This window comes from Callithrix jacchus, chromosome 8 (assembly GCF_049354715.1).
Source record: "Callithrix jacchus isolate 240 chromosome 8, calJac240_pri, whole genome shotgun sequence".
Classification (NCBI taxonomy): Eukaryota; Metazoa; Chordata; class Mammalia; order Primates; family Cebidae; genus Callithrix; species Callithrix jacchus.
Window position 1 is genome coordinate 138,371,999 of NC_133509.1, and position 21,481 is coordinate 138,393,479.

The window sequence follows — 21,481 nt, forward strand, 5'->3', positions numbered from 1 at the left end:
CAACAGGGAATGAGACCGCTTCTTGGTGGGGAGCCCCGAGAGGTCCAGGCCACATTTGTCCCTCAGCAATTCGGTATGCACCCCCACCCTCAGGCCATGGAGGCCTCCTGGCTGCCTGGCCCTCAGGGTGAAAGGTGGCCTACCTCCTGGTGGGGCTTCGATGCTCCCTGATGCCAGCCCCCGCCCCGCCGAGGACCTGGTCAGAGGGTGGCCTCGATGACTCCTGCAACCCTGAGCCCTGGCCTGCTCGCCTCCTCGTGGCCTCTGTCTCTGGCTGCCTGTGTTCCCTGCCTCTCCTGCCTCTGACCACCCTGCCTTGTTGGTGCCCCCAGGTTCAGGCACAGGGCCCTTATGGGGTTCAGGACAGGGCTTGGAGTTCTGGTGGAGTCTCTATCCCTTGCCACCCCTCTTCCTGGCCCCAGACTCAGTGGCCAGCCCCCAGCCCTGCCAGCCAGGCTCTGCCAGAGCCACACTGCAGGGCCCCTGGCCCCTGCGGCCATCCCTGTCCAGTAGCCTCAGGAAGGTGTGTGCCACATCCCCCTCCATGGATGGCCTGCTAAGGAGCTCCAGGCCAGCTGGTGACCAGGAGAGAGGCTAGGAAGTTGCTGTGCCTGGCAGCCCTCTACACCTCACAGACAGTTTCTGAGCTTCTGGGGACAGCGGGCAACCCTCGCCCTCACCCCCCATCATCCATGCCCTCCATCTCGCCACGACACGCTGGCTGGGCCTCAGCCCTGCCTCCTCCCCCAGCCCTGAGGATAGAGGTTGGACCCCAGCTGCTGTCTGCAGTGGCGCCAGGGTCCCAGCCCAACAACACATTCCATGTGGGCCAAGAATGCAGTTCCTTTCCATCCTGGGTGGGCCAGGTGCGCGGTGGGAGCTCCATGAACACACAGTGGGGCCCGACAGACAATGCAGCCCCCTCTCCCCGCGCCGTGCTCTCGCCCCCCGCCCCCACTCTGTTTGCATGGCTTTTGCCACCCTGGTCTCTGGCACCCAGTCTCCACTGGCCCCACCGGGCCGACCCTTTGCCCCACACCAGGTGTCCAGTGCCCTCCATGGGGGGAGGGATGCCTCCTTTGTGCACTGCCTGGGGGAGGCAGGGAGGCCAGGGCCTTGACCCACTACCCTGAGTGGGGCTTTGGGCAAAGGCCTTGCCCTCTCTGAGCCTCAGACCCCTGCCTCTGTCCCAGGGGTACCCTCAGGAGCTCCCCAACTGGGCTCCTGGGGATCTCCTTGTGGCTGGCATGGGAAGTGCCCAGGAGTACCCCAGGCCTGCTAGCCCCTTACTCCACCATGTGCATGCCATGGAGGCCTGGTTTTAGCTGCTGGTCTGCATGTATCAATGGTCACCTCCAGAGACCACCCCACCAGGGCCTGACTGCCCAGGGAGCCCCTAAACCCTCAGGTTCCCCACCCCTTCCTGCAGCTGCCACCCTCAACCCAGAAGCTCGCCTGCCCCTCCTGAAGACCCAGGCAGGCAGCTGGACACAGACTCCCCACGGGAAGCCTCAGAAAGGGTCTGCCCCTCAACAGGTGTTGCTGCTTGATCAGAAGCAAAGGCAGGGGTGGGGGTTGCTCCCACCCGTCCCCGGCTCTGTGCTCCCCCACCCGCCCTGTGGTGGAAACCCAGGCTCCTCCAAGGCTGAGCTGGGGCCCCTCAGCGTCTCTCCTGGGCTGGGAGCTGGGGACAAAGCGGCAGCTGCCAGCAGGGTGGGGCGGGGAGGGCGGCTTTTGTGTGAGTGGGGCCCCTCCTGGTGACCTCACCACCGGCCGGAGAAGGGCCCTTTCTTCCCAAAGGCGGCTGTTGGGAATCCGCCTGGGGACAAAGCCGCTGCCAGGCAGGGCCCCAGCGAGTAGCCGGCCCCCCTCCTGGCATAAATTAGGCGGGGAAGGGGGGGGGTTCAGGGTGGGGGAGGGGACAGCAACTACATCTGTCCCTGGGAAGGGGTCACTTGGTGCAAACAGACAACCAAGCCCCCAATCCCAATTACACGTAGGGTGCATGGGGCTGCTCCTCCAAGCTTCATTCATTCAGCCCATTCCTTCATTCCACAGATGGCTGCTGGGCACTGGCCCAGGCAGCCGTGTGAGGGCCCTGGGGACACAGAGGGGATGAATCTGGTGGATGAGGGATGGGGCGCCCAGTCTTGAGGGGGAACTAGGGACAGGCGAGTCAGAGCCGACCAGAGGTGCCAGGGCCCCGGTTGGGGCAGGCGGGGAGATCTTCACTGAGCACAGTCACCTAGCAGGTCTCCGGCAGGGCAGCAGCCACGGGTGTCCAGTAGACCTCAGGAAAGTACTAGGTTTTCAATGTGTGGTGTTGAGTGACGTGTGGCTAAGAAGGGCTTCTTGTCCCTAAGGCCTGGGTGACCCACAAGGTGTCCACACAGCCTTGCTGGCCCTTGGCCTGGCCTCTCAGCCTCCCACAGGGCACTGTCCTCACCCACCACCTCCCGGTATATTCCCTGTCTTGCCAGTGCAGAGAGCAGTGTGGCCAGCACAGAGGAGGACAGGTGGCTTGAGAGTCCTACAGATACCAGCACTACTCAGGCCAGCTCCCAAGACCTGTTCCTCAGCCTCCCAGGCACTGAGTGCATGCTCCATCTCCAAGGCACTAAGCACATCAGGCCAGACCAGGTGGGCTTCCTGGAGGAGGCAGAAGGCCCAGAAGGTCAGGCTGGGTCCGGGAGGCAGGCTCAGGCTGTGCTGGTCAGCAGGGCTCTGCCAGGCCGGGAGGTGTCCTGGCCATGCCGATGACAGAGGCCCAAGTGGGGAGGACAGAGGGTATGAAGGGCCTTGGCCCATGAGCAGGGCATGTGAGCAGCTCCTGGCCTGACCTCGAGCCCCGACGCCTGAGGCCTGAGCTTGCCTTGCAGTCACCAGCAGAACCGAGAGTCCCAGATTTCCGGGGCTGGGAAACTTTTGAAGCCTTTCAGAGCCACCAGGTCCACAGCTGCCCAGGGCGGGGGGCGCCTGCTGGGTGCTGGACCCTGTACCCCACCTTCACCCTCACGTGTAGATGAGCAGGAGTGTCCGCAGGGCTGGCGCAGGCCAGGAGGAAGGCTGACGCAAACAAAGCTTCCGGGGTACCAGGCCACCACAGGCCGGGGCGCGTGGCTCCCCCAGGAGCCTCTAAGGCCCTATGCCCCCTCCCTGGGAGTGAAGCGAGATGGGCGGGGGCGGGTGTAAGTAGGCCAGCGCTTTGTGCAACGTTGCTATGGCGCTGCCGCCGCCTGTGCAGGCTTCCTCTGGGCACGTTCCCAGGACTCGGAGCCCGCCAGTCGGCCCTCCCAGCCCCTGGCCAGGCCCCATCCCAGTTGGGGGCCTCGGAGCCTTCTCCACCCACAGGCTGCTGGAGGGCAGGCTAATTGTCCCACTTCGTTACACCCTCAAACCCACAGCCAGACAGCACACACACGTGCATGCGCGCGCGCACACACACACAGAGGAATGTGCACGTTCACACGCATGCACACATACCATGCATATGCACACGCACACACCCCACACCCACAGGCAGGCGCTCAGACCCTAGGGCTTAGTGTGCCCCAGGCTGCAGCCTCCAGGTTCACACTCTGGCCCCAGGGGCCCAGGCCAGTGCGGGACCTCTGAGCAGAGCATGCGTGGTGAGGGATGTGACTGTACACAGCCAGGGGCTGCCCCATCTCAGCTGCCTGCTGAGACCGAGAGGTCATTGCTGGCCTTAGGGAGGAGGCTGGGGGCCTAGAATTCAGGGAACAAGCTGGGCTGAACCCCACTCCCCATTGCTGGGCCTGTGGGACAGACTCAAGGCCCTGTGCTGGGAGGGCTGGGACCTCTGATGCTGGGGGGCCGGGCATCGGTGCTCTGCCGGGTGTGGCAGGAGGGTGGCGGCCTCTCGAGGCATGAGACCCTGGGCAGCCCAGCCCGACTCCCACTGTCAGCTGGCGTCTCAGCGTGAAGAACCTGGGTGTCTGGGAAGAGAGGTGACCCCAGGGTCCCTGGCTGCCCTGAAACCTGCTGACGAGGACCCCACTGATGGCAGGATGGCTTCCTTGCAGTTGGCATCCTGGAGAGGGGTCAGGCTGTAAGCTAGGGGTGGAAACGCTGGGAACACCGAGGCCCTCTCCAAAGACCATGGCCAAGGACCTTGCCCCCACGTGTGCCACCAGTGGCTCCTGAGGGGCTGGTGGATGGGGACCTGGCAGTCTCTTACCAGCAGAGGCACGAGGCTCTCGTGGCACTGCCGCTGAGGCTGCACTTCCCCAGGAGCCCATTTGTCCTTTAGGGTAAACGCTGCTGCCTATTAGAATCTGAGGCCCCTGGGACAGGCTGGAGCTGAGGCTGATAGCGGGGGCCCCCATCATGAGGCTGCTGCGCCCCCGGCAGCCCTCATAAGCATGACTGACACTGTGAGAGGTGCTCAGAGGTGCTCTCAGAAGGCAGGGCTGGGCTTGGGGCAGGGCAGGAGTGGATACCGAGAGACACCAGATAGGCTTCTCAGAGGCAGCTGCCCGCTCCACCCTGTGGCGGGTATGTCTGCTGGCACCAAGGTGTTCTGGGGCAATGATGGAGAAAGGGCAAGGCAGGGAGACTTTGGGGGCAGAGGGGCCGGGGTGGGGGTCTGGCTCCTTCCTGCAGCTAGCTGCAGCAACAGGTGCCAAGGCTCACTTTGGGCAGAGGCTGCCGCCACCAAGAAGCCAGGCTGGAGGGCAGGTGCTGACTCTCAAATCACCTACCCGGAGCCCCTGCTGGGTCCAGGGGAGCATGAGGAGGCCAGTGCCATGGCCCCACGCCCTGCCCACAGGCTGCCCTGTGCAGCGTGGAGGTGGCTCCAGGGCAGCTGTGCACAGCGGTGACCTCTGCCTGCATGCCGCATGGCCACCTGAGCTGTCCTGGCTGCTGCCAGTGCAGTATGGTGACCCCATCGACAGGATGGGGCCAGCACACAGGGCCATGGTTGGGGAGGTCACCAAAGCTCTCTTGGAGGAAGTAACATTTGGCTTGGGCTATGGAAGAGGAGCACAAATTACCCAGGAGGGTTGGGCCAGGGTCCAAGGCAGAGGCCACCTGTGCAGAGATACCGGGCTGATGGCACAGGCCTTGCCCACAGGCTCTGCCACGTGGAAGGACAAGTCCCTGCCAGCAGGCTGTGAGCCACCACCATCCTGATGACAGAACCACACTGGCAGGCAGGGCAGGCTGCCTGTGGCAGAGTTGGGGGGCCCAGGCAGTAGGTTAGAGGCTGCCAGATCTGCGGGAGCTTTGCGCCAACACATGATGGTGGCAGGTGTTCACTGGAAGCCTCACGCAAGCGCCACCCACCCCGGAACAGAAGCGTAGCCCAGGCGATGCCATGGCCACCTGTCCACTATCGGCCAGGGCAGTTGCACCCGGTGGTGGCCCAGGCAGGAGAGCTGCGCCGGCTGGCTGGCCTCAGATAACTTCCGGTGTTCTGGGCTTGGCAAACGTGGCCTTGGGCGCCGCCTGGTGACCAGACATGAGAGAACCAAGCAGGCATTGGGGGCCTTGGAGGGGCAGGCGCATGGCGTTTGGGGGACCTCCAAGGTCAGGGAGCCGCGTGCCATGCAGGTGAGCCCCCCTGCAGGCCAAAGGCTGTGCGGCAGGCAGGGGGTGATGGGGTCTGTCTGGGGTTCTCCCTCTCCATCAGGCCTGGCCCGTGCCAACGCTCGGCTCTGCAGGGCGTTGGTGCACTGGGACTGGACGAGGGGACTGGCCAGAGCAGCCCAAGCCACGGTCCCCACCCCAGCAGTGACAGGGCTCACATGCTCAGCTTGCAGCACCTCCTGGGGTGGGTCTGCCCTGGCACAGGCCTACTGCCAGTGTGGGCATCCATGGCATTCACCAGGCCAGGCTTGGTGGGCTGCTGTGGGCCGGGCCTGGGGGGCTTCCCTAAGAGAACCCAGCCCAGGGACAGCCTGGGATTGGTGCTCTGCTCTCTGAGGGAGTCACTGATCAGGATGCAGTCCTTCCCCTATTGGGGCCCCCAGCCCCAAGGCCCTGTGGGATCTGGCCCTGCAGATTTGCACCTGCCTGCCCAGCTCCAACCTGGGGGGTCCTTGCTCCAGCCATCCAGCCTGCACCCTCCTCCCCACGCCCCCATGGTCCTCCCCGCAGGACCACCCACAGAGCCATGTTGGTCCTGGGATGCCTGCTTTTCCTTTGAGGAGCTGGGTCAGGAGTAAGGGCTGGAAGATACCCTCTCCTGGGAGATGAAACCTGGACACACAGAGGAATGGGAACACACACCGAGGAGCCCCAGGCTGCCAAGAGCACCCTGGGCCTGCTGTGGCCATCTTTGGGGAGTGCCCAGATCAGACCTCAGCTCAAGAAGGTGGCTGGGCACCTCGCTGCCCCAGGCCTGCACCTTGACATCGCTGGCACTTTTTTTATTTTTGTGGTAGTCTCTCTGTCCTGGGCTGGAGTGCAGTGGCACGATCTTGGCTCACTGCAATCTCTCCCCCGAGTTCAAGCAACACTTGTTCTTGCACCTCCCGAGTAGCTGGGACTACAGGCACAAGCGACCACGCCTGGCTAATTTTTGTGCCCCGGCACCTTTAATAAGCAGCCCCCTTTGCTATCAGCAAGGCCCAGTGGATTCTGCCACGTGCCCATGCTTCTGTGACCCTGCCCCCGTGGCTAGCCCTTCTTCCTGCCAGCCAGGCCAGACCCCTGGGAGACCCCATCTCCTGACACCATCCTCACTGCGCCCAAATCCTTTCCCTGACCCCTTCCCCAACCCCACTGCTGCCCCAGGGGCACTCAGCAAAGTCCCCAAACCTCTCTTGGCTAGTGGAGTCCAGATGGCCCTGGGAGTCCTGGTGCTGTCCCTACCCACCGCCCAGAGTTCTTCCAGGGCCTCCCATGTGCCCGGCCCTGGCTCTAGGATCTGTTTTTCAAAAGTCTTCATTTTTCTTTAATCCGTACATGCAGGGAGGTACTGGCTCTGCCACAGGAGCAGAGTTGGAGGCACCCCTGGAAGAATCGGGGCACTCCCCAGTTTCCTGACCTCTTTCTGGGCCTCACTTTCATCTCCAGACATCAGCAAGGGTGTGCTCCTCCACCCAAAGGCCCTGCGTCTGTGCCAGGCTCAGTGTAGAGGGTGCACCCAGAAGGGCCTTGACTTCCCCACCATGGGTGACCATGGTAGCACACGGGCCAGGCTCATGCACACCCCGCTACACCTGAGGGTGCTGGTTTCTGCTGACCCCTTTGGCCCCTCTAAGACAGGCACTCCCCCTCGCCTCCGCTCCTGATGCCCCTGGGGCCCACACACCTGCAGAGTGCACACACGGGTGTCAGCGTGTGGAGTCAGGGGCCGCTCTGGGAACTGAGGATACCAGCAGGAACAGAGCAAGCTTCACGTTCTCCAGGCCTGAGGTGGGGGGCCCTGCATTGTGCTAAGTCCTCTGAGGACAGGGCAGGTGGGGTGGAGTGCGGAAGTTGTGGCTGGAGACTGACTGCAGCTGACATCTCGCACGTGGTGCCCACTGGGGTATGGACCTCAGGTGGCCTAGCCATGAGGGCATTTCTGCCCATGACCCAGCACCAGACAGCGGCCAGTCCACTCTCATCTGCCCTGGGTGACTGGTATGCCCAGAGAGAGCAGAGGGGAGAGGGACCTCGTGAAGCCGGCCAGCCCTCCACACCCATTTCTGCCCCTGTGAGCACAGCTCTGGTGCCTCTCTCAGTCCAGCCTGCCCAGCCTGGGAGGGGCTGGCCTGGGACCCCAGGGTGAACAGATGGCTCCGTCTTTGCTCCTAGCCACTGAGCCTTGGGCATGATGCCCTTCTGTCAGCTGCAGACCCTTGCTGGGCACCCTCCCTGCCCCGCGCCTGGCAGGAAGATGAAGTGACGGGAGCCCCTTTCTTACCTGGCCGCCCCTCCCTTCGGCCAGAGCCGGACCCCACCCCACCCTGCCCCACCACCTTGCCCCCTCTGCAAGTGCAGGGTCTCCGAGCCGCCGGGACACAACTTCCTGTCTTTTCCCTGCCTCCTTGCCCACGCCACAGTCCCTGGTGCCCCTCCCCACGCAGCATAGCTGTGGCCCTCTGTGGGTCTGTCCTCCCCAGCCCTCGCCAGGCTGTGGAAGCATTGGGGATGCGGCGAGCTCACGTGCCCCTGGGCAAGGGCCCAGCATAGTCACCAAAGTGGCAAACAGGAGCATGAAGCTACGAGGGCTGGTGACCCCACCTTTCAGCCAGGAAACTGAGGCACACAGAGATGTCTTGCACGTGTCAGGGCCCCAGTAGGTGGTGGCAGGAGGCTGGGACCCCAGGTGGGCCTCACCAGTCACACAGCCTTGGCTGACCATCTGTCCTCCTGTCCAGCCACAGGGACAAAGACCTCTTTGTGTCTCTACCCTTCCGCCCAGAGCCTCCCCAGCCAGTGCAGCTCTGAGCGCGTCCCCGAGGGTGGGAGCCAGCCCCTGGTGGGGCCTGGCAGTCCTGGCAGCTGCCCTGAGGTGCAGGCCCTGGGGGACTCAGTGCTTTGAGGGCAGGGGCAGGTGATGGAGGTGGGCTGGGGGAGGGAGGCCGAGAAGGTGGCAGTGTAGAGCGTGTGAGTGTGTTCATGAACTGCACTACAAACATGCCTTTTCCAGGGTTACAGCTCTTCTAGAATTTGACTAGCAGGTTTTCCAGTCTTTACCAGAAAGCCCTTTAAATAAAAGTAAAAGAAAAAAAAGTCATCCTCAATGAAATCTGAGGTGATTTGACTCCTTCACCTACCAGGCTGGCTGGGTGGGGAGGGAGGACCCAAAGCCCAGGCTCCTGGGAAAAGGCTCTGGCCCTGCCTCGCCCACAGCAGCTCCGCTCCCCACCCGGGGCTTGGCTGGGACAGCAGCCCTTCCTGGAAGCGGTGTTCTGCCCCACAGAGGAGCCACCACTGGGGTACTGCCCTTCACCAGGCCCAGAAGCCCAGTTCTCAGCCTGGAAAGAAAACCTGCCTGGGCCCCTTGTGACCAGGGTGAGGCTTGGTGGCCAAGGAGGGCCTGGTGGGAGCACCGGAGCCCAGCGGCCTGGGAGGGGCCCAGGTCTGATGCCTTATACGGCACCCAGTTCGCTGCAGGCCTTCAGCTCCAGACCCATGTCCTCAAAATCCTGTTGATGCTGCCACAAGCGAGCTCTCCTCCCCAATTCCGGGAAGGCTCTGGGTGACAGGCTGACTGTCCCTCCCACCAGGAGCTCCAGTACTGAACTGACAGCCACCTGCAGCCCTCACCCCACCCCAGGCAGTGCTGTACCCCAGGCCAGCAGCACCAGCCTAGAGGGTCCTCCTGGGGCTCTGGGGCTCACGGATGGCCTCCCCAGGAATGTCTCTGTTGGTCTAATTTCTGTCTGGGAGGGAGCAGGGTGAGCACCAGGGAGAGGCCAGGTGGATGCCCGCCCATTGGGAACAGTGCTGGGTGGGGATGGGGGCACCACGGGGCACACGAGCCAATGGAAGGGCTGATGTCCACTCAGGGTGAGAGTCACCAGGGATGGCTGTGGGGGTGGAGGTGGCCAGGAAGAGCAGATGTGGCAGAGTGAGCACAGCTCACATGGACTGGTGGGGCCCTGCCCTGCTGGGGACTGTCCCAAAGGGGAGCATGGCACGTCACTCCCCCAGGCTAGAAACCATCCACGGCCGCCCCTCCTTGTGGCTGAAGAGCAGCTCCCAGGCCCCATCCTGAGGCTCTTGGGACCCCTTCCTTCCCTCACCCTGCAAAGCAGGCCTGCCTCCTGTCCCTCGAAGGACTCTCAGGCCCCAGCAGCTCATGGTCTGGCTTGGCCGGCTCTGCAGGCTCCAGCAGCGGTGGCGGCCATCAGCATAGCTGGGCTGCCAGCATGGCGCCTCCCAGGCAGGCGGCACTCTCTGAAGCTCCCACCTGCCAACTGAATGGTGCCCTTCCAACCACGGTCTTGCCTGGGAAGAAGACGGATTCCTGCACCTTGCACCGGGTTCCGCTTCTCGTCAGTGACCAGCTAACCTCCCCACCTCAACCAGGAAGCCTCCCTGGGCTTCTCAGCCACGCATCACATCTGGCCAATGCTCCCTGCGATGGATCCCTCAGAAAGCCACGTGGCCTCTGCAGGGGCCGTTGCCCAGGTCCATGCCTTTGCCCCCGGTGTCTTGCAGGCACTGGGCAGATGCCGGTTAAATGGAGAGCCCACCCCAAGGCTCAGCTACGTTCCCTCAGTCCTCACCCCTGCAGGTTACTGGGTTTCCTTCAAGTACTTCACCCAACAACCAGGAAGATGCCTTGTCACCTAGAAACCGTCTGAAATGTGTGCTAGGCCCACGCTGGCCCTGACGCTGCCCCTCCCTGGTCCTTTCCAACAGCACCGACACGGATGTTGGCCCAGGCTCAGGAAGCAGAGCTAACTGGTCATTTCAGCGTCACAAGTACAAGCAGACAAATTTCAGAGACAGAAGCCAACATCACCACCCCTCATCTTTAGAGGCGTGGCTCCAGCCAGCCTGGCCTCCATGGCTGGGTGGTCAGCCAAGGGCTCTGGCATCAGAGAGGCCTTGCTTCTCCAAAGCAGAACGTGACTGGTCTGCCCTGCTGGCCCTCCTGCCCCAGGGACCAAGTGGGAGGCACTTCCTGGGCTCTCAGGGGAATGAGGTGGCCTCAGGAGAGAGATCTTGATTGGCAACCCCAGAGTCCTGGTGAAGACCAACAGAACGGTCTTCAATGTGTGCATTCAACTTAGAGTTAAACTGATGTGTGTTTGCAGTGGTTTGTAAACCCTGTCTGTAAAGAATCAGAAAACGGACATTTCCAGCCAAATCCAACATTTAAGAAACAGCTGTGAAACTGCGTCTAAAACACAAAACAAACGTATCTTTCTCTGCTGGTGGAAGGCGCAGCAGAGAAAAGGTCCTTTGGGTGTGATAAGCAGAAAGATTTTAAACACTCTCCGAAGCTATCTGAAGATCGAGATTTTTCCACTCATTTATTCAGCAAGTATTTGATGAATGCCTATTACATGCCAGGAGCTGAGGACACTGTTTCCAAAGAACAGCTCATCCAGAAGGTATGTGAGTGCCCGTTACTGCCAGGACCTGAGGCTGCACGGGTGCAGACAGATGTTGCCTTGAAAGGCACTGTGGCCTGGCATGGGAGAGACAGGCGAGCCAGCGTGTCCAAGAGCTATTAACAGAGTACAGGAACAGAAAATACACTCCACAGCTGCAGAAATGGGCAGGAGGTCTTCAGATGAGAGCACCAGAACCCAGGGCCATGAAGAGCAAAGGCATCTCCACTCGGCACACAGGACCACCAGCTCCATGTCCACAGAGCACCGAGGTGGGACGGACACCCACGTGAGGAGACAGAAGGTGGGGAGCTGGCAACCTTCATCTGAACACACAGCCACAGGGAAACGGCTTGAGAACTGAAAGGATTCTAACACACGCTGAAAACCAGCCCTTCGCTGCGACCACAGCAGGGACCAGAGATGGAGAGGCAGCGTGCGGCACTCAGTCCTTAGCAAACGGGTCCCAGATCCCTGGCAGCGCAGGAAAGACCAAAGAACCCTAAGGGGGGAACAGCTTCCCTTCGCCTTACTGTAGAAAGATACATTTTTGCAGTTGTAATTCACAGAATAAAAGATTCCTTTAAAACAGTCTTTCCACGATGAGGGATGCTGGCTCACTGACGCACTGGCTTTGGGACATAATCCTGGAGCCGAATGCTCCACATGAACTAGCGGAACCCTTCAAACATAAGTGCTAAACGCTGCCCACCTTTCAGAAGAAACTGAAGCTCAGTGGCTCAGCTTTGAAAGTGGCAAAGCTGGGCCGTGCGAGGTGGCTCACGCCTGTAATCCAAGCACTTTGGAGGCCAAGGCGGGCAGATCATGAGGTCAAGAGATCAAGACCAGCCTGGCCAACATGGTGAGACCCCCATCGCTACTAAAAATACAAAAATTAGCCGGGTGTGGTGGCGCATGCCTGTAGTCACAACTACGTGGTACGCTGAGGCAGGAGAATCACTTGAACCCTGGAGGTTGCAGTGAGCCAAGATCATGCCACTGCAGTCCAGCCTGGCAATAGGGCTAGACTCCATCTCAAAAAAAAAAAAAGGAAGTGGCACAGCTGAGATGTGAACCTAGCAGTCCCGGCACCAGCCTGCTTTTAGCCAGTTGGCCAACATTCCCTGAAGTGGGAGCTCTTGGAAATCCTGATGTCCAGACTGTGCCCCATCCTGATGGAACTAGATTCCCTGGCGTGGGCCCCAAGCACCAGCCATTTCTTCAGCTCTCCAGGTAAATCCCACATGTGGCTGACTCATGAACTGTAACCAAATTGTCCTGCCCTCCTTTGCCATGTGACCCCGGGCAATTCCCTGGGCAGGGGACCACCTGAATCTCAGAATCACCTATGAAACAGATAATATGTAAAGCCTGTCTTGGAGAATCGCTTGAGCCCGGGAGATGGAGGCTGCAGTGAGCTGAGATCCCACCACTGCACTCCAGCCTGGGAGACAGAGCAAGACTCCATTTCAATTAAAAAAAAGAAAAACCTGTCTCAAGGGGTGCTGAGAACTTAAAAACGTATGTAGAACAGATGGCCGGGCAGCGGGGCTGGGGCAGTCTGCACCACCTCGCTCAGGGCCTTGCAGGGACGTGGCCGGTGAAATAGTGGAGAGCACTGAAGGTTTTCATTCAGAAAAGCCATCTGATCAGAGCTGTGCTTTTAGAAAGACCAAGACAGCAAATAGGTGAATGAGGACCTGAAGTAGCCTGCTGGTGACCAGCATAACGAAGGGCACAAGTGGAAGAGACCTAGAACTGGGGACCCAGAGTCCTAAGCCTGCCTGATGACTCTCTCCCAAGCCTTCAACTTCGTGCACTGATAACTACACAAAATGGAAAAGCAAGCCAGGGCGTGGTGGCTCATGTCTGTCCTCCCAGCACTTTGGGAGGCTGAGGCGGGAGGATCGCTTGAGCCCAGGAGTTCGAAACCAGCCTGGGCAACAGAGGGAGACCCTGTTTCAAGCTGGGCACATTGGCTGATGCCTGTAATCCCAGCACTTTGGGAGGCTGAGGTGGGCGGGTCACCTGAGGTCAAAAGTTTGAGACCAACCTGACCAATATGGTGAAACCCCGTCTTTAAAAAAAAAAACCCTGTTTAAAAAACAAAAGAACCCAAAACATTTTGTACAGGGCTTGACACACAGGAAAGTTTAACCAATGATAGCTTAACCAAGGAAGCATTTAATCACAGCACAGGACACGTAAGATGCCCTCAGACATGTCCTGACCAGCAGGGGCAACCCCAGATCTACATACAAGGGGACCCCAATTAGGGCCCAGCGGGTACCCAGAATCAAGAGGCAAGCTTGCCAGGGCACTGCCCTCAGCCCACTCCAGGGTTTCTTTTCTTTTTTTTTTTTTTTTGGCTGGGACTACAGGTGCACACCACCACACCCATCTAATTTTTGTATTTTTAATAGAGATGAGGTTTCACCATGTTGGCCAGGATGTTCTTGACCTCTTGACCTCATGATCTGCCAGCCTTGACCTCCCAAAGTGCTGGGGTTACAGGCGTGAGGCACCAAGCCCAGCAAGGTTTCTTTTTTAAAAAAAGTTATTTAAATTTTTTGGTAGATACAGGGTCTGTGTTGCCCAGGCTGGTCTTGAACTCCTGGGCTCAAGCGATCCTCCCACCTCAGCCTCCCAAAGTGCCAATATGCCCACTGTGAGCCACCACTCCCACCCTCTCCTGTCCTTTTTTTTTTTTTTAAGACGGGGTTTCACCATGTTGGTCAGGCTGGTCTTGAACTCCCGACCTCAGGTGATCTGCCTGCCTTGGCCTCCAAAGTGCTTGGATTTCAGGCATGAGCCACCACGCCCAGCCTCCTGTCATTTTTCTAACCAGCCTTGACCAGCCCGGGGAGACCCTTCCCTAAGCCACTGGTCTTTCTCCAGCTTGCACTTGGCACCCGCCCTGACACCAAGACATTCACGCCTGAGAAAGATGCAGAGCAGCTGACTCCCCCTGTCCCTTCTCTTACTAGCCTGGAGTTTCTCCTCTGCCACTGGTGGCACAGTGGATTCTTCAACCCTCAGTGCAACATGAGGATAGGCTCGGAGCCTGGTTGGTAAGTGATAGGAATCCTCACGTGGTAGAGGATGTACTGAAAAGCTCACATTTCCCCCGGAGTGTTTCTCTTTAACCTGTACCCTGGTTACAGGGCCTGCCGTGTGTTTGTGAGGCTTGCATAGGCCGCCTCTTCGGATCACCTGGAAGATAAAAGCGGGCAGAGAAGACAACAGAAAATACAATAGGAAAGGGCTCAAAGCAGGAAAATGAGTTCGTGCTGTCATGTAGTGGACTTCAGGGACGAACAACCGTCCCAGGTGAGCCGGGCACGTCCGCAGTCCCCGCACACAGGCTTCACTCGACTCAGGGTTGGGGGAGGGCGGGAGGCTGGAGTCAGGAACCTCACACACCCGGGAAGGGCCAAATGGACACAAGACTCCCACACCTCTGTCACGAAGCAGTGAAGACGGCTTCATAGCACTCTCAACAGCTCTTCCCTGCGGAGAGGCCCTTTCCAGAATAGTCTCAAAGGTTCTTCTTCTCCTTTCTACAAATACAGTCAATTCCTATTTGAGATGCGGGCATCCTCCTAGAGGAGCAGAGCATGAGGCCCCAACCCTATCACACACATACTTCCTGGGCTGTCTCAGCCAGCACAGTGACCTCGCCACGCGGGCGTGGGTCCTGGCACACACACGCCACTCTCACCTCCTTACAGCATGGCCACCAGCTGCAGCCAAGGAGCCCACCTGCCCCCAGGCCTGCCTGCTCTGGGCTCCAGTAAGGAAGGGCTCCTCACCCGTCAGACAGTCCACGAAGGTGATACTATATAAAGAACACACACCTCAGACTCAGCCTCTCTCCACTGTAAGCCTAAGAGACTGGCTTTATTTCAAGAATAACTAAGAGTGTACTAATATGTGTATCTCAAAATAACACTGAATTATTGAAGACATACTGTTCCGATTGTCAGAGTTGACAGAGGGGACAGGAACCAAGGTACTGGAAACACGCACCTGTATTACAGCCAATATTTCTCTAGTTATTAAGAGAAAAATACCCAACAAATTAAAAGCCAAAAAGCTTTGCTCAAAAAAACCCCCAAAACTTACATGTATAAGCTAAGATCAGACCCTTAAAAATCAGATAGAAATTGACAAAAACAGCTGGGCACGGTGGCTCAAGCCTGTAATCCCAGCACTTTGGGAGGCCGAGGCGGGTGGATCACGAGGTCAACAGATCGAGACCATCCTGGTCAATGTGGTGAAACCCCGTCTCTACTAAAAATACAAAAAAAAAAAAAAAAATTAGCTGGGCATGGTGGCGGGTGCCTATAATCCCAGCTACTCAGGAGGCTGAGGCAGGAGAATTGCCTGAACCCGGGAGACGCAGGTTGCGGTGAGCCGAGATCGCGCCATTGCACTCCAGCCTGGGTAACGAGCAAAACTCCGTCTCAAAAAAAAAAAAGAAAAAGAAATTGACAAAAACAAATAATAAAAACTAACCTTCTCAAACTGAAGTATATCAAATATATACATTTTAGCAACATGAAGCACTAAACTATACTTTGTAGACATACTACGGTGATTTTAGTAACTGTTTCGCTGCAGGCTGACTGGCTCTCCTCTGTGTGGATAAAGCAAGGCTGACAGAACGTAAAGAAGGCAAGCGTTCCCAGCCACGTTTTGCATGATCACGGATTATAGTGTTTAATGCAGACCCAAGGCCGCACATTTTTGGGGAGTAGGTTTTACTTGCAGTACAGATTCTTTTCATGTAAGATCACAAAAATGGAATACAATGTGACGAGCCCAGCTGAAGAATTACATGCAGTAGCCCGTATTAGCACAAACAGCTCCCCATGAGGGCGGTGAAGCGCTGCGTCAGTGTCACCAGGGTTCACTGCGGGAGAATAAGCCGGTACAAGGGACTAGCACAGATTGAAAGCAGAAGCAAAGCCATGCCTCACAGTCACTCCAGGTCAATCTGATCATTTCCATGACCAAAATAACCCGTGAACAATTCAAAATGACCGTGGAAGAGCTGACGCCCTGTACTCACACACCATGCCCAGAGCTTGGCAAAAGGGACACAAACGCTTTTGTTTGAAAAGAATGATGGTGACATCTACCTTCAAAGAACGACGGGCACTTTTAAAGGGAATGCTGACATTTAACTTCACAAAATGGAATTTAAAATGTAAGTGGTACGCTGGTGAAGGACGTGTCTCACGTGTAACCACGATTTCCTGGTGGTATAATTAAACAAAGCTCTAATTTTAAAACTCTTCCTTAAGATTTTAAGAGAATTCTAAAATTATGATACAGAAAAGCAATGTTAAAACTACTCTGGCCAAAATGTGGATTCCAGTGACCTGCCTTGAGCCCAGGGTTGCCAGGTGTTGGGCCTACAGGACTGTGGGAGGCTCACTGCCCTCTCGCCCCACCATCCAGTGGTTCTAGGATATTTCTAGTAGGAAAGACCTATCAAGGGATTTTAATGAATGGGCAGTACTGAGAGACAGAGTGAAGATTTGTTAAGGGCTACGCTTAAAGACTACTCCTTTTGAGATGGAGTCACTCTGTCACCCAGGCTGGAGTGCAATAGCTTGATATTGGTTCACCTCCACCTGCCGGGTTCAAGCGATTCTCCTGCCTCAGCGTCCCCAGCAGCTGGGGGCTACAGGTATGCACCACCACCCCTAGCTAATTTTTGTATTTTTAGTAGAGATGGGTTTCACCATATTGGCGAGGCTGGTCTTGAACTCCTGACCTTGTGATCCACCCGCCTCAGCCTCCCAAAGTGCTGGGATTACAGGTACGAGCCACCTCCACCGACCAAGGCTACTCCCTTAGCTATCATACTTTCAGCTGTTTAAAGTGGTAATTTCCCTACACAAAGTTACAAAATGAGCATCTCTGAAAGTGAGTGATAATACCGTGGAGTTCCAAAGAGGTGCTGTAATAAGATGACTAGGCGAAAGGTGACCCTGGTGAAAGAATCTGTGGTAACACTGGGACCAACAGGTTCAAGGCACTTCAGAACTTTGGGGAATTATTTTGCGTTGGATCCTCAGAAAGGATTTATGGAAATGCACATCCTTTAGCAGAAAAGAGACGCTTCATGCACGACTGACTTTCATGGCTCTTTCAGGCAACAGAGAAACCACCACATGCCCCTAACATGAGCTCAGCTGTTTGGCAGGCACCCAGAGCAAGCCTTTAATTCCCAGCAGGTTTCTCTAACTGGTCCTGGAGCAGGTGATCTTTACGATGTTTACTACGGGAGTGGTTAAAAGCTGACTGCCTAGGAAAACAGGAAGGCGTGGTCCTTCTGGGTTACTGACAGCACTGGGGAGGCGTGACAGGGCTGTCCATCTTACAGCCTTGGACGACAACACAAGAGAGCCATGACATGCTACATTCAGGCCTTTTCGGCTTGGTTTTAATATAACCTGACATTGGTGACCAATCTCGTTTCCATCCTCCAACTACAGGTACGGGTGCTTCCTTTTTCTTTTTTTTAAAAGCTCCATTAACTTCACTTAAATGTTCCCGTCCTTATGAATTACTAAGAAAAACAATAAGCTCTGATATTAAAAAAAAATTTACAGGGTATTTATAGCTGGTCCTTTATCCCTTCTATTTAATGCAATCTCAGAGGTTTTTTGGCTATTAGTTTTCATAATTTTCATGTTGCACACAAAAACAAGATTATTCCCCTCTCTAAAATGTAGAGTATGGGGAAAATACAGATGCTGTTTTTCCAAGTAAAAATGTTTTCAAAAGCATGGACTGTCTGAACGAACCAAAAAAAACCCCACCCCATTAAGCTGAGTAGGACCAATCAGGCCTTAAAACCGAAAAAAAATTTCTGTCGAGCACAGTGAAACAGAACATGTACTGCTTGTGTTTGAACCTCACTCCTATTTAACCCAAAATTTCCCCCTTCTCACAATTCTCCTAGTATTATGTAAGGTTATGCCTATTTCTAGACTGTGAAATACCTGCATTTAATGCTCGCACAACCCATTTAAAATTCACAAAAGCCGCCTCTATTTCATTTTCTGATTAAACACACACACACACGGACAAACCAAACAAACCACACCACGGCATACAGACAGCGGTCTCAATGGAAAAGTGAACGTGTCGTAATGATATTTGTCTTGCAACATCAAAAGCAGCAGATGCCGAACAGAAGTTGCTTGAATCATAAATACTGAGACTGAAATATGCAGGTATAAATCACATTTGGGCGCAATGCACTAGAAGCTCTCTATACATAGAAGTATATATGAAGTGCAAAACAGTATCAGAGGTGAGAAGTCTGGTATTTTAGTACTCCCATTCATCGGATTTCAGGTCGAGATGGCTGAGAATATTCTGGGCAAGCTTCACAGCCTGTTTCCGGGCAGCCTTACACTTCTCCTCTCCCTGCGGGTCGACAGCATCCAGGGCCAGCAGCTGCTTGGTGAGCAGCTCTTCCAGCCGGATGTAGTTCTTATCGGTTCGATTCCCATCAAACGAAAGCACTTCTCCCTGGATCTCGGACAAGTTTCCAAGGACGTTCCAGACGGCTTTATGGGATGGGTGCTCCTCACAAGCAATCAGCTTTCTTTTCTCAAGGGCCTCCTTCAAGTCAATGTACGTGATCAGAGTTTGCACTTCTATCACTGCTCTTCTCCTGGCCTCTCGGATGCAGGGGTTCTTTTCAAGACTTACCTCATCCAACTGTCCAATCAAACCCTGCAATTCTGTTTTGGAGCTCAGATACAACTCAGGGGGGTTCTGCGCTTGGAGGAGTTCATTTTTTATTTCTCTCATTCTCTTGAGGACCTTTTCTATTTTTAAAATGGAATGATTCTGCCTCAGGTCAAATGCTCTAGTAGTGTCTGCTTCCTCTTCTAAATCCAGGTATTTCAATAATTTGTTAATATCTTCCACTACCTCCCTCCGGTAATTTCTGATTTCTGTCCGGCCGCACACATCCAGAGCATCCAGGTCGGCCATCAGCCCGGACAGCACACAGGATAAGTGCCTGCAGGTCTCGCTGCTGTTCACACCCATCAGAAGCGCAATCAGGACCCCTCGGGCCTTGTTCACCTCACACATCACAGAGTTGATTTTGGCAACAGAAGGGTGTGCATCCTCAGACAGCGGCAGGGAAGGCTGCTTTTTCATGCAGTCTTCGATAATCTCTTGCACTGCACAGATTTTGGTTAAAGTGTGATACCTTGCTTTCCGCAAGGAGATCTTTCCTCCAGTTTTAACATGTGTCAGCCTCAGAATGATGTCCTGGATGCCTTCTTCGAACTCATCAGTTATGCAGTTGCCGCCATTATAAAATGGCACAATTTTCTCTCTCACAAGGGACTGGGCTTCCTCAAAAATGCTCTGTATTTCAATCCTGTGTGGGTGGTTTGCATTCTGCTCCAGCTCTTTGAGAAGACGTTCCGTCTCCTGTGCCGCCCTCTTCCTGGCTTGCTGAATATCTCCTTTTCCTTCAGTATCTACAGAGTCTATTTCAAAAAGTTGTTTTGTGAGAATCCGCTCCAGTTTCTTGTAATTCTTGTCATCGGACAGACCACTGAAGCCGACGACTTGCTGTTCTACACTTTTTACTTCCTTTTGGATTTCCTGAAGCCTGCTAATAGAAGGATGTTGGTTTCCCATATCCATACTTTTGTGGTGGTCAGTTTCACAAGCACTAAAAGATGACAAGAATAACTTATTACAGCACAAAGCTTCTGCAGAACATGAATGATATATTAAGACACTAAAATTCTCATTTAAACAGGTATACTGTCATCCCACTTCAGCCTCCCCAGCGGCTGGGGTTACAGTCGCACATCACCACGCCCAGCTAACGTTACCACTTTTAGGAAAGGCACGTCTCACTATATTGCCCAGGCTGTCTGAGACAATCCGCCCGCCTCCGCCTCCCAGAGTGCTGGGATTACAGGTGTGAGTCACTGCACCCGGCACAAACTCTGTTTTTGGAACCAGCAAGGCACCTTTGTGCAACGTGAAGCAGTAGCTCTTGTAACCTGCCAAACATTAACAGCACCCCGCCCCCGCCAAACAGCTATGCCTTAGTTTCCAGAAACTCTAAGCCAAAGACACTGAACCACTAGAACCAAAACCAGGGGCTCTCAGCCATCCCCAAGGTTCCCGCTTCGTGGTTTCTCTCCTCGCCTCTGTGCTCCTCCCTGCCCCACCCTTTTAGCTCCTCACATATCTGCCCTCACAGGTGTCTCCCTGAAGAGCTAAAAACCCCACAGGTCAAGAAGAGCGACGGGGACTGCGCTGAAGGCGCCATCTTGGGCCTTGGAAGCCCAGAACCTCCTCAGCCCCTACCATGCTCCATTCTCTCAAAAAAAACACGACCCGCGAACACGTGGTAATTATGAATAATTCATTCACTCGCTTCCCACTGAGAGTCCACAGTGGCTCAGTACCTGTTTCAAGCTATTGGTTTCTACCAAACGGCGTGCTCGAGGTGGGCAACCGACGGAAAAGCCTCCACCCCCTGTGGGTGTCCTGACGGCCACGGAGGGCAGGCCGCCGGCGCTCCTTCCTCCCCGCCTCGCCCTTCCCTCTTGGCCCTTTACCCAGAAGAGACCTGAGCTGGCTGCAGTCTTGGCGTCCCGTGGTTGAGGTGGGAGGTGGAAGACCAGCCCTTCTCGGGGTGCTGCACCGGAGCTGGGCCCCCAGCTGCATCCCTCGCGCCCCTCCCGACTAGGTCCGAGCCGGGCAGCGGTGAAGGCGCCGCCACTTTACTGCTGCAGCAGCTGCCCCGGGCGTCTCGGCCCGGGTGCCAGGGCGCGCCCGCCGGCCCTGACCTCACAATGGGCGCGCGAGGGGCGCTCGGCCCGGCCGGGTAGAGCCTGGCAAGGAGGGCAGCCGAGGCCCCGCCGGAGACACCAGAGACCAGACCTGGCCTGCCCCGACCCGCGTCAGACCCAGGGGCGGGGACGACACCGGGTCCCGCCCGGTCCTGCCTGTGCCAACAGGCCACGCGGGGGTGGGCGCCGGGACAGGGGTGGCCGGGTGGGGAGCCCCGCGCCGATGTGAGGCTACACTCGTCCCCGCGACGGAGGGAAAAGGCCACACGCCGCACTTTGCTTACCTGTCCCGCCCGCGCCATCGCGCGACGCGCCGCCGACGCCTCCGCGACTTCCGCAGCCCCGGCCGTCGCTCGGGCCCGCCAGCCCCGCCCCGGGCCGAACAACCCCAAACCCGGGGACACCTCCGGCGTCCGCTCCTAGCCGCCGACAGCACCACGCCCACCGCCAGCGCGCAGCGAGGCAGCCTGGAGTGGCCGCGACCAAGGAGCGGCCGGTCGGGTTAGCCTGCTTCGCCTGTCGACCCCGCAGCCGTCGCACCGCAGGGAAAGTGCACGATCGGCCGCGTCGCCGCGCTCCCTCGGGCTTCGCGACCCT

The 21,481-nt window shown here is 56.8% G+C and overlaps 1 protein-coding gene and 1 non-coding gene across 6 annotated transcripts; one reads left to right on the plus strand and one right to left on the minus strand.

Moving 5' to 3' along the window:
* The first annotated feature begins 8,602 nt into the window (after nt 1-8,602).
* On the plus strand, nt 8,603-8,664 carry LOC118145319 (U7 small nuclear RNA). The gene has a single exon (XR_004730441.1). It is a non-coding gene; the product is annotated as a U7 small nuclear RNA (small nuclear RNA).
* Nucleotides 8,665-14,898: 6,234 nt separating this feature from the next.
* On the minus strand, nt 14,899-21,440 carry BAG5 (BAG cochaperone 5). 5 transcript variants are annotated; one of them, XM_002754314.7, is made up of 2 exons: nt 21,169-21,440; nt 14,899-19,746 (listed from the first exon to the last, which is right to left on the minus strand). In XM_002754314.7, the coding sequence occupies exon 2, from the start codon at nt 19,716-19,718 to the stop codon at nt 18,375-18,377; it is 1,344 nt and encodes a 447-aa protein (XP_002754360.3). In that variant the 5' UTR covers nt 19,719-19,746; nt 21,169-21,440; the 3' UTR covers nt 14,899-18,374. The 5 variants fall into 5 exon arrangements, with proteins under 5 accessions (XP_002754360.3, XP_009004847.1, XP_009004848.1 ...); XM_009006599.5 differs by having other exon boundaries at nt 20,662-21,213; XM_009006600.5 differs by having other exon boundaries at nt 20,498-21,213.
* Between the last annotated feature and the right edge of the window lie 41 nt (nt 21,441-21,481).

Coding starts and splice junctions, on each gene's coding strand:
- BAG5 (XM_009006599.5), bottom strand. CDS start 20,759: ATGCAGCTGGGGGCCCAGCTCCGGTGCAGCACCCCGAGAAGGGCTGGT. Junction 19,747..20,661: donor CAAGACTGCAGCCAGCTCAG/GTCTCTTCTGGG, acceptor GTCATCTTTTAG/TGCTTGTGAAACTGACCACC.